This window comes from Cupressus sempervirens, chromosome 8 (assembly GCF_028749045.1).
Source record: "Cupressus sempervirens isolate cs-2001-9-10 chromosome 8, ASM2874904v1, whole genome shotgun sequence".
Lineage (NCBI taxonomy): Eukaryota > Viridiplantae > Streptophyta > Pinopsida > Cupressales > Cupressaceae > Cupressus > Cupressus sempervirens.
In genome coordinates, this window is record NC_143125.1 from 403,967,749 (window position 1) to 403,984,817 (window position 17,069).

At 37.0% G+C, this 17,069-nt stretch overlaps 1 protein-coding gene across 2 annotated transcripts in view; it reads left to right on the forward strand.

Annotated features, from left to right (window-relative positions):
• LOC149542995 (RING/FYVE/PHD zinc finger superfamily protein) overlaps positions 1–17,069 on the forward strand; it is a 257,051-nt gene that overhangs the window by 18,584 nt on the left and 221,398 nt on the right. For both annotated transcript variants that reach the window (XM_089797914.1, XM_089797915.1), the window contains exon 2: positions 2,140–2,225. In XM_089797914.1, the coding sequence (XP_089654040.1) occupies positions 2,140–2,225 (86 nt within the window). The remainder of the gene's footprint in view (positions 1–2,139; positions 2,226–17,069) is intronic.

A 17,069-nucleotide genomic window follows, 5' to 3' on the forward strand; every position in this document is an offset into this window, starting at 1 on the left:
GATTAAGGAAGAATTGCTAAGGGCACTCTCTTATAGTAGTAGTTAAGGGAGAACTGCTAAGGGTATTTATTGCAGGGCCAGTTAAGGGAGATCTACTGTGAGGGCGTTAAGGGAGATCTAATATGAGGGCACTGTACTGCATTGCGATTAAGGGAGAATTGCTAAGGGTACCCTATTGCATGTCCTTCCTAACTTGTACATCAGGTGACTAGTGGTGAATTCTAGAAGAATGGAGGATGTATGGAGGGAGAATTATGATCTTATGGAACCCTACTATGCTTCCTTACTCCACACCTTCAATGATTGGAATTCACATATAACTTAAGTATTGCATGATTATGAAGACATATTCTCTTTACTCCAATCTTTGATCAATTTACAAAGATTAAATATATGCGTGTACATGTATATATACCCTTTATATGTTGGTATTGAGTTTACGTGGTGAATGCAAGATCTTAAGCTACAATTAAAGGAAGCATTTATTTGGTAAATCCTAACCCTAATCTGATATGAATGTGATTTAGGGCAACTTCTTGAGCAAATTAAAAATGGGACTTTACAATTAGGGTGGGGTAAACTTTAGTTTTGTGGTTGAGCTGCAGTAGCTAGTGTTTCTATATATTTTTGTAATAATCATCAAGTTCATTAATCTTTTTTAGGCTCTTATCTATGTTATATATTAGACAAAGTGGCATATATATGCTTCCTTTGTAAAATTTCCAATTACTGAAAAGATGGGGACCCTAGTAAAATCCCTCGGTTACTAAATCTATGAAAAAAAGGTCAGGTGAGATTTTCGGAAGTGTTAACTGCTTGAGGGAAGGATCCTCATGCACATGATTGAAAATGGCAACTTGAAATCTGACAATATCTTACAATGCTTGCAATCTTTCAACTACATAAACCATGGGATTTTCAAGATAACATGATAAATACCATTTTAAAGAAAAGAGATAAGTAGGAGTTACATTCACCTCTATGTTTTCCATCTTGCCTTAGTGTACGCCTATGTGTCTTCTTCCTCATGATAAGAGGTGTGCACTCCTACATGTGTAAAGAAAGGAGTTATGCTCCAATATTTAAAAAAAAAGAATATTGATATTCTTACGAATGGAGTTTTGCTTCAATATTGAGATACCTAAGAAAGGAGTGACAAATAAATCTGAGATACAAGTCAAAAAGGAGGTGTAGGATAATTTCAATTATCAACTATAAATTGATAACAATCCTAGCATCCTTGCCAAGGGAAGAACCTTGTTACATGTAAAATTCCATTCACAAAATGAAAAAGACAAATTTTTTTTTTGAGCAGTAACTTTCTCACAACAAATGAATAAATCTATCCTATAGCTCTGAGACTCAATAGAAAGGACTCTAATGACCAAAGAAAAGTTAGTTCTTACAACAAGCTTTAAAAAATTGCAAGTACCCACTAGGGTGTTGAATTATCCTCTCTGGCCTTACTGTTTTTCCAACAGCTTAGAATTAATTCCCCATTTAGGATGGATTTTCCGATTCTTGAAAATGGCCAAGAAGTGTGAGAAGTCTTCCCAACATATTCTTTTAGATAGGATAATTGGGAGTATACACACCACAATAAATCCTTCTAATCTTTCGACATAGCTCTTGCACAGCTTTGAACCCAACTGCCAATCTCAGTTATGCTATGGCTTTTGGATTACATTTTAATAACTTTGGGTTTCAAAGAGTTGCGAACCTGCCAAATTGGCCTACCTCCAAATGACTGCAGTCCTAAAAAATACATCTATTGCTTCCTTTTCTAATAATATTAACTCTTGAACATTTTCTATATTTGGTTTGCAAATTGCTTGAGATTATATCCATTTCTTCATTTGCCTGACATGTGAGGCTCAAATGTTTTAGTTTTATCCTTTTTCTTTTCCTTTCCACGCTATAAATAATAATCAAAATGTTGAATAGTTACTATGGGTTTGACTTGCGAACTGAGATTTAGCATTGTATTTAATATGCATTATTTGTTTGATCTAGTATTTACTATTTCTGTATTTCAAGCTATATCGAAACATGTCACATAATATATTCTTTTCCTCGAACAAGAAAACATAATTATATACTGGCAACCAGTTTCATCACGATTTTTGTTTATTTTTTCAGGCAGGGATTTTATTGCTCCTTGTAAATGTAAGGGAACTTCAAAGTATGTGCACCGTGCATGTCTTGATCACTGGCGAGCTGTAAGGGTATACTTTCTATCTAATTATCATTGCGATTCTTTCTGGGCAACTTAGCTGTTTGATATTGTTCAATATTTTAATTCTTGGATGGTATAAGAAAGTTAAACAAAACTTTATTTTTAAAACATGTAGGATATTGGAAACCTGAACGTTGTTTAACTTTTTTTTCAAAGTGTGCAAGTTGTGATGAAGATGGTGATGCTCTAAGCTTCAAATTTTTTAATTATTGTAATAATCCATAGCACAATTGAGTAACAAAGGGACACATTGTATAGTCTTTTCAGTTATTGTGTTTTGTTAGAGACTGAGGGAAGATGTCCAATTTCTATGTTTTCATCATCACAAACACATCCTAGGATTATTTGAATCGTTGCTAACAAAGTGAAATAATCCTGTGGGAGATACTGATCACACTTAGTCTACGTGATTTCTTATTCAGTGCAGACATAATTTCATAATGTATGCTGAGTTGGAGAGCGATATTTCTCAGTGAAAGCAATTCATGAGCCATTGTCCATATAAAATACAATAACCGTGGCTCCTAAATCAAGGTAAATTTATTAATTGACACCAGAAAATGACTAAAATAATAAATGATACTAAATGTATACACAGAAAAGATAGCAGGAGTTGCCTGATGCTCCAACCTTGAGATTGTATGGCCAGTCAGCTTGATAAAATTTTAACTGGGCGAAGTAGCACTTTGCATGCCATGTCAAAAATATTACGATGAAATCAGAGGAATACAAATCAATAATGTGCAGTTATTTCCAAAATAATAATTTTCTATCAAAAAAATATGGTATTACCAACATTCTTTATAGGGTCAAGAAGATGCTCTGATACATCTCTGTGTTCATTCCAATATTACCAGGTTACAGAGTTAAATGGACAGAATTGAGAAGGTTACTAGGAAGTAATGAAATAACGTGATAGCACATGAAGCTTACGAGACTTGATAACAAAATTCATGGATTATGATATCCTCGGAATTGAAACGGTAGGGAGTTGGGGGGGTCATAGCTCACATACTTGGGCACGACAGACCAAAATTCAATGGCTCGGCAAAAACCCAGCAACTTAAAAACAATAGTAATTTTTTTAAGAACAGAACTTTCATGTAAAATACAGTTATAAAATATGTCAAAAGTGTCTATAAAATGTTGGGGAAGTATCTGCTTATGATTAGAAATTTAGAATACAAATAAGGTGCAAGATCACCTCATCATGTGAATACAACAGCTAGTTTATACAGTTATGAATTCATAATCGTTGTCATTGAAGATCAACATAACTCACATATCCAGGCTTGTTAGAAATCACAGGATTTTCTCTCTTCCCTATTCGAGTGAAAAATTGGGGAGAGTATCTAGTTTTTACACTTGGCTGCACTTGTGGCTTCACCTTTCTACTAGATGGCAAGGACTCTACCTTGTATTCAAGATCATCCAAATTGATGTCTTCCAATCCAGTCTCTCTTGCCTTTGTTACATCTACACCCTCCCTAGCTTACCCCTTGAAATCAACAATCTCGTGCTCTATTACAAGGAGGAAATTTGGTCATCATAGGGATCAATCTCATACAAATCAAAAAAAATAATGCATCCCAACTTTTGCCCTCCTCTTTGGTTCTTTCAAAATTAACTTCTATCAACAACATTTTGAAGTGACTTCAATTTAAGTGTATTGTATAGGGTGGTTTGTACCTTTGCTTGCAACTATCAATGTTTTCAACAAATTCTCCCGATACGAGTGTTTCACCACCTTGAAGGGAAAGTGTAAAATTGGAAACTTATACACGTTATTTTCTTCCTAGTGCACCTTCTTGTACCACCCTATTCCTTGCAATGAAGGTTGTACTCTAGGTACAAAAATCCTCATGATTGGGCGCTACTTGAACTAGATTGGCTTTGTATGCAGGGACCATGATTGGAGCTATAAGAGGCATATCACACTCCTTGATATTGGTTACATTATGACATATTTCCAAGAAAGGTTTTGCTTTGTATGCATGGAGCATGACTAGAGATCATAAGAGGCAAATCACACTTCTTGATATTCGAGTCCCATTAGGACATATTTCCAAGTAAGGTTTTGTTTCAAATAGGACAACTTCCACTCATTGATGTTGTTGACTTTGGTGCAGAGTTGGATGCTATCATATCTAATTTGCAACATAGTTAAATCCTTAAAAAATAATGTTTTAAAGAAGCGATATGAATAGGAAAAGTTAAATCAAACTTATTAATGTATTAAAAATGCAATACAGTAGTTGAGAAGCAATGCTATTAATTAATATAACCAAAAAGCCAATTTTTAGACTCTAAAGTGTAAAACCCTTTTTTTAGAAAAAGCAAATACTGATTTCATTAAAAAACTAGTACAAATCAGCAAAAATAAATTTCATATATCAAGTCCATTGCAAGTAAAATTGTAAATAATTTTTACAAATCTACCATTAATAACTAGAACTAATTTACATTCATGGTAAGAAAAAGAAAAAAACAGAACAAAATGAAGCAAGGAGCCTGAAATTTCTCAAATCAGCTCATCAAATCTGCTATATAATGTTTTCAAATTGGTCTCAAGGATACTCAATTGTGTGAGCTATAACTATGGGCATCTAGGTTTAAATAAGCAAACAAATTGTGCTCTTTGAGTGTTTTGTTCACCTTCCCAATGGTGTTTTACTATTTGCTATGTGTTGCTGAGTATTTGGCAGAGACTTCTAGGAGTGCTTGCTTGATTTTCCCCTAGGCACTTGCCCAATCATCGGCCTTGTACACCTGCAAGTTTACATGCAGTGTACTTGCCCAACACAAATGTTAGCATTAGGTGTTTAGTGTTGTCATTGATGTCAACATGTTTTGCATTGATATTGATATGATGAAGAGTTGTATGAGTTCAGTATTGTACTTGATATAGACAAGTATGAGAAGTGTACAGTGTTATCATGTGTCTGGTTATAGGAAGCTGAGATATGTAGGAAAGGGTATCCAAATTTTGGTATTGGATGGTCAGATGTTATTCTGATGTTTGGTGGTGATGATACATCAATATGTTGTATATCTGGAAGGTGACACGTATAGGAAGCTGGTATATGCAGGAAAGTGAATCTAAAGTCCTTAAAGTTCAGGGGTTGGAGTTATGTTTTGTTGTTTGCTGATACTGAGGGGAAAGTAAATCTAAAGTCCTTATAGGAGAATGATTGCTCTGCATCAGAAGTTGGTGACTTGTGGTGTTGGTGCTGTCATGTATGGTTTGTGAATATCGCACTATTATACTTTCAGGTCTACAAAAGTTCAGAGCTTGGAGTTATGTTTTGTTGTTTGCTGATGCTGAGGCTAACTGTTAGGAATAATTAGAACTGATCTGGACTCTGGAAATTACTCTGCTTTGATGTTTATGGGTGTGTAGTTTGGTGGACATTTTCTTAATATTTGTGCAATGTTCCAGTTTAGATATCATATGTTAGTTTGTTCTGCAATTGAAGTTATGTTGTTCTGAGTGTGCCATTATTGTCTGTTTTGTCTCTGGCCTACTTAGTTGTTTGGTGACTTATTGGTTCAATTATGCTTTTCAGGAAGAGTTAATAGGTTGATATAGATCTTGCCATGGCGTGGAATGCTTCACATGGTGTTATGTACATCGGACATTGTTTTTGGGCCGACTCGTTAATGTTTTCGTATGCTTTTTGGCATGTTATGTTTGGCGCAGACTTTGGTGCTTGCACATTGATTAAATCATTTGTGGGCGGCACGTCATAATGCGTCTGGGTCCGCTTAATCTCTTGGGGCGGACTACACTGATTGTAAATGTTTGTGGTGGATGACTTTGTGTAGATGATGCTTATTTGTACTGCGGCTGACCTAGTTGTAATTTTTGCTATTAAGTTGATATATAAAGTTCTGCGGATGGTTGAGTTGAATTGAGAATTGACTTGAACTGTAGTGGAATCGAATTTGAAGTCAATGTGATTCAAATATGAAAGTGCAGAGGTGGAAGAATGCAAGTTTGAAAAAGTTTTTGCAGTGGTTGATTAGGAGATCTTACATCTTTTAGCTCATCAATTTCTTTTTCTTTCTAGAAGATTGTGGCTCTTTTGGCAGTTTGTGTAAAGTTGTATCTTGTCTTGAAGGAATTGTTCTGTGATTTGCAAGTTCTTTGTATCTTGCCTAAGTTTGATGCCTTAGCTTGTGGTTGGTGTCTTAGCCTACAAGCTCTTTTTAAGTGCAGTGTCTCCTTCACCTGTGGCCTAAACATTTGTAATCAATTAATTATATTGCGAGGGTGATTCTCACCACGGTTTTTCTTGCATTGGGTTTCCATGTAAAAAATCTGGTGTTCATGTGTTTATGTTGTCATTGCAATATCTTTCTTTGAAGTTTAAGCTGGATAAAGATAATTAATAAGTGTATGTGACAAAAGTTTTAAGATGTTGACTGATTCACCCATCGTAGTCTTGGTGTGTGTTCAACCATGCAAAAGGCAACCAACTATTGTAATTGTATGCACCTTAAATGATTAAATAAAGGAATTATGGTTAACGGTATAATTTGGAACTCAAATCATATGGCATGAGAGGATCCATATCTTAGCATCACTCGCTGTACCATTTCTAGCCTTAGCCATTGAAGATTTGAATCAGTAGTCTCTTAGCTTTGTGATTTTTCTTTTGCTCACTAATGGGCATTGTATTGCTTCCAAAACTACCTAAAGTCAGTTCTTTTGGAATTTGATTGTGGATTGGTCTTGTCAAATTGAATGGGCTGTTTATCAGTTGCCATCAATTCTTTATTGTGTAGGTGAGGGTTATTTTGGCTCCTGAGTTGACAGGATTTCAATCACCTTATGGAAAGTGGAATATACCTAGGGGTTAGCTATTTGCCATGGCAAACATATCCTGACAGGCCAATAGGACCAACTAATAAGACAACTCAATCTTCTCCTCTTTGAACTCCGCAAGATTCTGGTGGGTGTACCTGGGGTTAGTCTCATTTTCTTTATAATAACACACCTATTCTTAATCCCAAAATGAAGCAGATGATAGCCCTTATTTCTTCTAACTTAGAGAAAATAACAAATGAAAGATAGCTAATAATCCATATCCAACAACCTCCAAGTGAAGTATAGGCAAGTTCCTTCAGATCCATAATACAACATAAAATAAAATGATTTTGCTTAAAGTTTTATAACTGTGCAAACCTAGACATTTACCCAGAATGATACTGTGACCAGTGTCTTATCCTTTGGGCTTTCACTCACAAATCTGACACTACAACCCAAGATCTACTCCTTCACTTTGTAAATGAGATCAATACACATTTGGCATCCCATTCTTATCAAAGTCTCTTCATGACATCCTTTGATTCCCTCATACATGCCAAGAATTTACTTAATCAATTAGATTAACAACATAACATGAAACGGGATATAATCCTAAATGAATTATAGCTGGAGCTCAATTTAGTTGTTACTGAATTACCAAAAATCGAAGAATAGGATAAAAAGCCACAAGATCCAAATTGTGCAACTGCAGTAACTTCTTCATTTGTATTAATTTTGCTTGAAATTATACAATTAAAGTATCAGATCAATGAATCAAAACAACCTAGAATGGACTCAAACTATTTCATTTCTATTTTCTCCATTCATGAGCAAAATCAAAATTTAGCAACACGGTAATGGACTGACTGAAAATGAAGTATTACATTTAACAAATCAATTCGGACCCTTCATCCTAGTCTTGGAAATCCTTTTATAAACAAGGATTGCAACAAGCTTCAGACCTGGGAGAATGACACATGTTTCCTATTAATTGGATATAAAGATCTACCCTACCCTAAAATTTATAGGGCTAGGTCTAAAATAGATTATTCCCCCTAGTATTTGGATGGGTGGGAGGACAAAAGCCAATGCCATCTTTGTTGAAATCATCTATCTAAATAGCACCAGCCGGCCGTATTTGATTACAGACAAAAATGTCAACATCAACTTTGTAAACAAAGGAAAAGAGAAAAGGAGAGTTCAAAATTGAACAGCTGGCAGCCTAGATCTTCAAGATAAGTTCCTAATTTGTAACGTAGGTGTATCCATAGCAGGTGAACCGCAAAAGGAAGATACCCTATTCAGATAAACTGTCTTCCCTCTATTGGCTCCACGTATACTTTTTAAAACTGTTTTCTGACTATATCCTGGAGGCAATGCCTCAATTTTCCTTGCAGTTTCCCAAACATTGATGTCCCTTTCAGATGGCCAAGTGGTATCCCTAACTGTATTTAACTCATTCCAATACTTGTTCCATCTTGCATCAGTAATAGCCCTTGAGTCAACAACAAACTTGTTCATGTCCACCTCGATCCTATACAATGCCAATTACTTCATAGAAAATGGACACATCAGCTCCATCATCAAAATATGAAACAACCATTTCATTATTGAGAATCAGATCAAAAGACATGGACCATTCTTGCCATTCCTTTAATTTTCCCTCATTATCAACAATAGAAGGAATAAACCCATGAATGCCATCGACAAGAACTTTTATCTTTCCTTGGACAATTTGCAGCTTTCCTGTGAAAAATCCATACAGCTCTTTTACTTAGTTGCCGGATTCGGACCCTAGAGCTCGGGTCTGGGTCCAAGCACGGACCCGGGCTGACCCGTAGGCCAAAACACGGACCCTGCCCAGACCTGTCGCGTACCCGGGTGAATTCGGGCGGACCCGTGGCAGGTCATTAAAAATATATTTTTTAAATTATTTTTTTTGCCAAACCCTAAAGTAAAGGCCTATTAGATGCATTTCATTTATCTAATCTCTCATTTGCTTTGTCATTTTGCTCTCTCATTTTGGTGTGGCCATTTTACAAGTTTGAAGAGAAGGTTGTAGAGATTGTTTGTGGAGTCTCAAATCCTTCAAATAATTAGTGCCGAGTGTTCCAGGTATGCATTTGATCCTTCTTTTTGCTTCTTTCATAGTTTGCTTTTAGTTTTTTTTTAATATATTTATTGTTCTAAATTTTTATCAAGTTTTGAAATATTTTTTTAAATTTGTTTTACTAGATTGCAAGAATCCAAGAATGAGTAGTCAGGGTTCAGTGGGTGGGGTGGGATCCCAAAGATTTAAAATTGATAAAGGCTCTTCTTTGTGGAAGTATACAACAAGAATTGAGCAATGTGCTGGTGGGGGAGGGTATATATGGAAATGCAATTTTTGCCAAAACCAATATAGAAGCTCTTATTATCGGGTTAAACATCATTTGATAGGTCCACCAGGTCAAGGGATCTCCATGTGTGAGGGGCCCTCAGAGGGAGGTAAAAAAGGGTTGCCGGCTCCTCAAATAGCAGGCATGATAAAAGAACAACAAGAGGTTGATACGTTAGTGTCAAAGGCAAAAAAAGATAAGTCGAAGAAAAAACCACCAACACCACCCTCTCAAACAATCAGTAGACCACATCCCTTCCTACCTACCCCATTTGTGGATGAAGATGAAATAGAAACACCTGCATCCCGCAAGAGAGGCCCATTAGATACGGCATTTGAAAATGACAAGAGAGAAATTGCTAACATAAAGATTGGGCGTTGCCTCATTACAAATGGTGTTTCATTCAATCTAGTGAGATCCCCTTATTGGAGAGAGATGGTGAAAGCAATAAATGATGCACCTCATGGTTACCGATCCCCTGGATATGAAAAGTTGAGAACCACCATATTGCATAAGGAGAGAAAGAATGTAGAAAACCTCCCCAAACCAATAAGTGATTCTTGGATCCAAACGGGGGTGAGCATTGTCTTTGATGGATGGAAAGATTGCAAAAACCATCCATTAATAAATGTGATTGTTGTTTACCCCAAGGGGGCAATGTTTTTGAAGGCGGTTGATTGTGAAGGGCAAGTAAAGGATGCAAATTTTATTGCCCAACTTCTCATTCAATCCATAGAGTCCGTGGGAGCTGACAATGTTGTCCAAGTAATAACAGACAATGCTAAAGTTTGTAATGCTACAGGTGCTTTGGTAGAAGCACAATATGAGCATATCTTTTGGACACCATGCACTGTCCACACCTTGAACTTGGTGATGAAAACAATGGGCAGCCAAATTGAATGGATGAAAAATGTGTATGAGGAGGGTGAGCAGATCCAAATGTTTGTGACAAACCACCATATGTCACAAGCAATTTTCAGAACTTTCTCCCGCTTGGAATTATTGAAGGTAAATTTTAAACTTTATTTAGCTTCATTTATCATTTTAATTTTTGTGTCATACTTTACAAAATTTAATACATATTCTTAAATTTTTGTGTTATCAACTTATCATATTAACTTACAATTTGAATTGACATGGTAATAGGTTGCTGAAACAAGGTTTGCTTCACACACAGTCGTCCTTAGACGACTTGTCGGGGTGAAAGAGGCATTGGGTCAAATGGTTATTAGCAACAAATGGGGTGGATGGAAGCAAGCTGATACAGAAAAGGCCAAAACTGTAAAGGATTTGATCTTGAGTGATGATTTTTGGAATAGGGTGGAATATGCATTAGAACTCACCGAGCCCATCATGTCTATGCTTCGGTATGCCGACACAGATGAACCTTGTTTGGGGAACATATATGATGCCATGGACTCCATGCTAGAAAGAATGAAATCAGGAAGTTTAAATTTTTATACAATACTTTATCGTTGTTTATTGAGAGGTTTTGATCTTTGATTTTAATTAAGTTATTAACACTACATCAAGATAACTTACATTTACATCATTTGACATCCCAGGTCATTTAGAGGAGAGAGCAGGATCTTGATACCTTGTACACTAAGGTGGAGAAAATTGTTCTACATCGTTGGAACAAGATGACTACACCTTTACACCTCCTGGCATATGCACTTTCTCCTAGATATTATAGCAGTGAGATACTTGCTATTCCTAGTAGAGTGGCACCATATAGAGATCCTGAAGTTGCTACTGGATATAAGAGGGCACTTAATAGGCTCTTTAGTGATCCTGATGTGGCATCAAATGTTAGGAGAGAGTTTGTTGATTTTGTCTCAGGCAAAAATGCAGAACCTGATGCAATTAATGACCAAAGTAGATTGGATGCCATTGGATGGTGGTACTTACACGGGGAAAGTTACATGGACCTCCAACCTCTTGCCATTAAGATCTTGTCACAAGTATGTATTTAAGTTTTTTTCCTTTTCTTATGGCCACTTAGCTTGTGGAATTAGCACTCTTAAATTCCTATTGTATTGTAAAATTACTTAGTTAATTTTTTAAAATTTGTTGGTTCTCTCTCTAGGTTGTGAGCTCTTCTGCTGTTGAGCGGAATTGGAGTACATACTCCTTTATCCACTCAGTGAAGCGTAACCGGTTGGGTTCGAAGAAAGTAGAGCACTTGGTATTTATTCACAACAACTGGCGCCTCTTATCACGCAAGGATCTAGGATATAAGAAGGGACTAGAGAAGTTGTGGGATGTACTACTTGAGACTGCTGACTTGGATATCACTGTCCAAGATATATCTAGAATTGCCTTGCTAGATGTTGAGGAGGACGGGGAGGAGGATGTGGCTGCATCTGTGGCTAGTGGAACCGGTTTGGATTCCAATGATGAGGAAAATGTTAGTGATATAGATGAGGATGAAGCCATTGATCTCTCATATTTTGATGACCCATTTGACCCTTGAAGGGCATTTGCATCTTTGATAAACTATGTTTAAACATTTGTCATTGACTCATTGAGTCATTTATGATTTATCACCATGTTTCACAGTTTCAAACTTTATTAAGTCATAATTTATTATCTATCAATCTGATGAAGTAGTCTATGTTTTGAAATTCCATTTTGCATTTTAGTAATTCAATGTATGATTTTATTTACAACATTAGCATAGATTAATGAGTGAGTATTTAATGTTTATCTTTGACATTTGGCATTGATCAATAATCAAGTAACATTGATATATTCATACTATGGAATGACTTAGTTTTACTTTTACAACTATGTGAGTTTTTTTTTTTTTTTTTGGCATACATATATATATATATTCACGAACCCAAATGGGGGAAAAAAGATTTGCCCGAACCTACGAATCCGAATCCGTCCCCGAACCCGAATCGGCAACTTAGCTCTTTTACCTTAGCCAACATTTTCTTTGTGGTAATAATTTGGTCAGGTAAATCAGTATTCTTGGTCATCATTATAACCAGTTTTTCAAAGAATTGAGTGTATGGGCCTCATTTGTTGAAAAGAGGAGTCAATAGAGATAAAGCTTCTAAGCATTGTTGCTTTGCCCCTTGTAGAGAGATAAAAGTATTATGAACATGTTGAGAAATATTCTTCAAAATGTTTAATTTGTGCAACATACCCTTCAATGCATCCATCTTGATATTTCTTCCTAGGTCTGTTGTATTAACTTCCATGCTCATATGTTGATTTGTCACCATTCCTGATGTCTGATCTTCTCCCTCAGTTTGTACCTCTTTATCATCAGTCTCTAACAAGGGTTTAGAATGATTTTTCACAGTTTTTAGTTCATCTTCTGACTCCTCAACCCTTTTCTCTAGAACATAGCTCCTCTTCAACTCTTCTCCATAAAGCTTCCACTGCAACATAATCTTTAAAAGTTTGAGCTAATTGATCTTCTATTTGATCCACTTTTGCTGAACTTAGGTTTGTTACCCCTTGCAATCGACCTGAAACTTCTTTGCATGTGGTTGATTGTAGAGTCCAAAAGATCACACTTCCTTGGGCAGTGTCCCTTACATCCATCAGTTTAGGCTTGTGAGAATTAGGAGCTATGCTCCATACTGCCATAGTCTGAGAATCTATATTGTATCCTGATCCCCTCTGCAGGCCTCCAGGGCCAAATGCCTCATAAGGTATAGATCTTTCTTGCTTTCTTATTTGATCCAAGATTAATGAAGAACTCAAGTCCCAATCAGGCAACAATAACATACCACTTCTCTTAACTAAATCCCTGGCCTTTTCTATGGTTAAAAGATACAGGCCTTCACTATTAGAATCATAAGCCTGTAATTTATTAACCAATTCAGTAACCTTTTCCTCTGATTCTCCCGGCTTTAAAGATACAGTCAACTTATTTTGTTCAGTTTGAAAAGAAAACTCGTGAACTCCTCAGTCTTGATGAAATCATCATCTTGTAAGAACTGTTGGGCTTAAATCACCCTCTCATCCAATCTCTCAGCAGTCAATTCTAATTCATTAGGAGCCTTCTCATTTTCTGTGGCCTGGGTTAGCAGAAAATTCTGTCTCATGTCAACAACGTACTGGCCCTTACCAGTAAAGATTTGCAAAGCTTTTTCCCTAGCCTTCTGAGGAATCTCAATCAGCTTCTGCCTCTTAGAGCGTCCTTGACCCCATGCTGATGTTTTAGGCTGTTCTTCCTCCTCTTCAAGGAACACATCTGGTTCAAGGGAACTTGGATTCACCCTCTCCTCTTCTTGTTCTTGGACCTTAGGCATCTTGCCATGATTTCTTGGAAATTGGCAATGCATTTATCAAATCTATCCAAATATTTTTCTTCAGAATAAAAACCAAGGAAAGTAGGGTCAATTTTCCTAAATTCCATTTCGACCTTCATTATATCCTCCCACTTCTTAGTCCTATCCCAATGGACTTCTTCAAACAAGCAGTTCCTGATAATACCCTCTTCCCCTTTTCCCATAGTGGTTTGTTTGCAGGGAAAGTGTAGTCTCTCATTTCTCTTAATGTATTTCTAACCACATCCTCTGGGCCGTAAGTGCTAGAGGTAAAGGATGGTAATTTGAACTGCCTCAAAAACTCATGGATCTCGTCCACAACATCTTTCACAATTGTAAAATCTCCTATCTTAAAACTTCTGCATAGGAAGCTCCCCTTATGCCTTGTTGGGCCTAGATGCTCTCTATCCATCATAATAAGTTGCTAGATGAATTTTATTATTCCTAATCTTTCAGGTACATGTTTTGGTAGGAAATGGGGGAGGTTAAGGGCACCCATACACTCTCATCAAAGTATAGTTTCCAAATAGAAAAACATCTCCCCAGTTATGGTTTAACCGGAGATCATCATAACATAAATTTGGCCCAAGTAATTTTCTCACATCATATGGAATTCTATCCAGATCACTGTAATATCCCTCCTCAAGTTTGGCAAAGAATTCAAACTTTCTTTAGTGGCATTTTTACGAACAGTTTGCAAGCAGCCTTGAAATAAACTCTTGGAGACCAAATGCTCTTGTACAGAGACCAACCAAGAAAAACAATACAAATATAAATGCTGGTCTAGTATTCTGAGAATGCCGACACTCCTATTTTGTGATGAAAGATGGCTAACACCAAATGATGATCATACAACAGTATAGCTAACCATACTTCAGAAATTGTTAACCACACACTCTCATTACGTTAGTACAGAAAACGTGCATACATCAATCTTACAGTCACCCGATTGAAAGGTTTGACAACTAACACTATATTCATTACAAGGGAGAGGACGTGGCACCTGGAGTTACACGGCTCATGTATTCTCGGAGTCCACTGCTGTGTATGCGTGTGTTGAGAGGGAGCTATCCTCAACAATGAATGGCGTTACTGCTACACATCCATGCATTGTTACCTATTTGACTTGACTGTATGTGATGCTTAGGATGAAGCCTCCGAAATATTGGAATGAGGGATATGCAGTCACATTGGATAACTGCCATGACCACGTCAAAAGCTGCTAACCCTGCCGTTCCTTATGCTCCCTGCGGGGTTCTGATATCTGGCCGTAGACTGTAAATGTGCTTGCTATAGGTGATCAAACGTCTAGTAAAACCAACCTGTACATTCCCTAGCCCACGTTAATCTGCTATTAGATTGCCCCCGGACTTGGACATGAATAAGAACCAACGCAAGGTGAGTTCAACTGATGTATTTACCTCTGATATGGGATGACTGCCAACCTTGCATACTGTCCACACATAAAATATGCTATCTGCCATAGGACTGTATATGCTAGAATGTCTTCCAACACCAGTGCTGCTGCCAAGCTTCCACCTCTTAAAGTCTGCAATGCAACAACTTGGAATCATAGTTTTGAAATACAAATGTGAGAGGCTAGGTTTGCGTCTAGTCTCACTGATTTTCCATAAGGGGTTTCGTCCTTAAGAAGTATCCAGTCACAATAAGCAACCTTTTAGGATTTGTTTAATAACATATATTCGTTGTGTCAATCCCAATGTAGCTCCACGCTTTTGTAACCTCAATATGAGGGAAGACACAAACAACTAGGCAATGTGGGATTAAAAGCCAATTTCGTCTTTTAGTCACTTAAGTTACTTTATAACTTTATAATATTAAAATGTTTAAATAAATCACTTAAGTCACTTAAACTTTAATATCTATTGAGAGACTTGTTTGATTGCCATGCCGTGTAGAATAGAAATCTCTCCTCATAATTCCCCATGTGACCAAATACACTTTCTAAAAATTGAAAGGGTCCATCTCTATTACTCTTGACTTACTATACATAGTATGGGAAATGGAGTCCAAATGACATTGAGCGAAGGCCAAATTCATAAATTGCTGAATGTTGGAGATGAATCGATCCTCAGAAGACCCTCTAACCATCCTCAATATCCTATGAGGATCCAATATTAGGCTAATCCCTGAAATTCTGATGCTGGTAACCAATGGGGACATTATAGTCCTCCCTTCCCGAGATTGCTTGCCTCAAGCAATCCAACAATAACAGTGAACTCCAACCTCCACCTGGATCCCAAATGAAGTAGTATGTGACCTCTGTTAACTTTCAACCAACTGCATACCACTAACATCGTCAGGACCAACAACATAACATGCAGTATAGCACTCAAAACTTGTGCTAATGATGTAGGAGTTAGAATATCACTAGAAGAATTCCCTAGAACAAATATCTTCATCCTGGTTCTCACCCATGTAATATACTCTGGACTGGAATTCAGATCAACAATCCCTTGAAGAGATGTAGCTATAGGAGAACCATATGCACTCATGCCAACTGTATCTACCATATGTGTAGCCTCGTCAAAATCTGTAGACATAGGAACATTACTAACTGTCTCAACACAAAACTGAATCTTTACAGATGGTGAAAACTGAGCCCAACTCCACTTAGGTGAGTGATCAACATCAACCTCAAACAATGGATTGTCATAAGACAATGTTGCATCCATGTCAAATGTTGGACTATTCATGAATTGAACATCAACACTTTGTTGATCGATAGTATAACATGACTCTATGACTACATCGCTCACCTCATCAACAATAACAAGTGTACTGCCATTAGAGCACACATACAACCGCTTGCAGACTACTAAACTGTTGATCGATAGTATAACATGACTCTATGACTACATCGCTCACCTCATCAACAATAACAAGTGTACTGCCATTAGAGCACACATACAACCGCTTGCAGACTGCTAAACTCCTCATTGAATGGCTCAACTGACGCAGAAGTGGCTGCTGATATGGCGTATCCTCGCATGCTCCTACTCCCACTATTGCTGCATCGTCATCAAATACATGATCCAAGGGACTCATGCCAGCAACTACATCATCTGACTTAACCTGATATAAATCCTCATCACATTCCACCTCAATTGTGTCCAACTCATGCAGTGTCTCATAAGAAATGTCCCACAAATCTGAAGCCGCAATTGTATCATCACCTTTCGCTTTTAGAAAAAGCCTCTGCTCAAGTCTTGGCTTTGAAATTAGTTGGGTCATCCATTTGTGATTTTGATTCATCTCACTCACTAGCACATCCAACTGTTTCACAATACCCTATATCTCAAAGTCTCCCTCCATTAATGGAGAAGTACGCC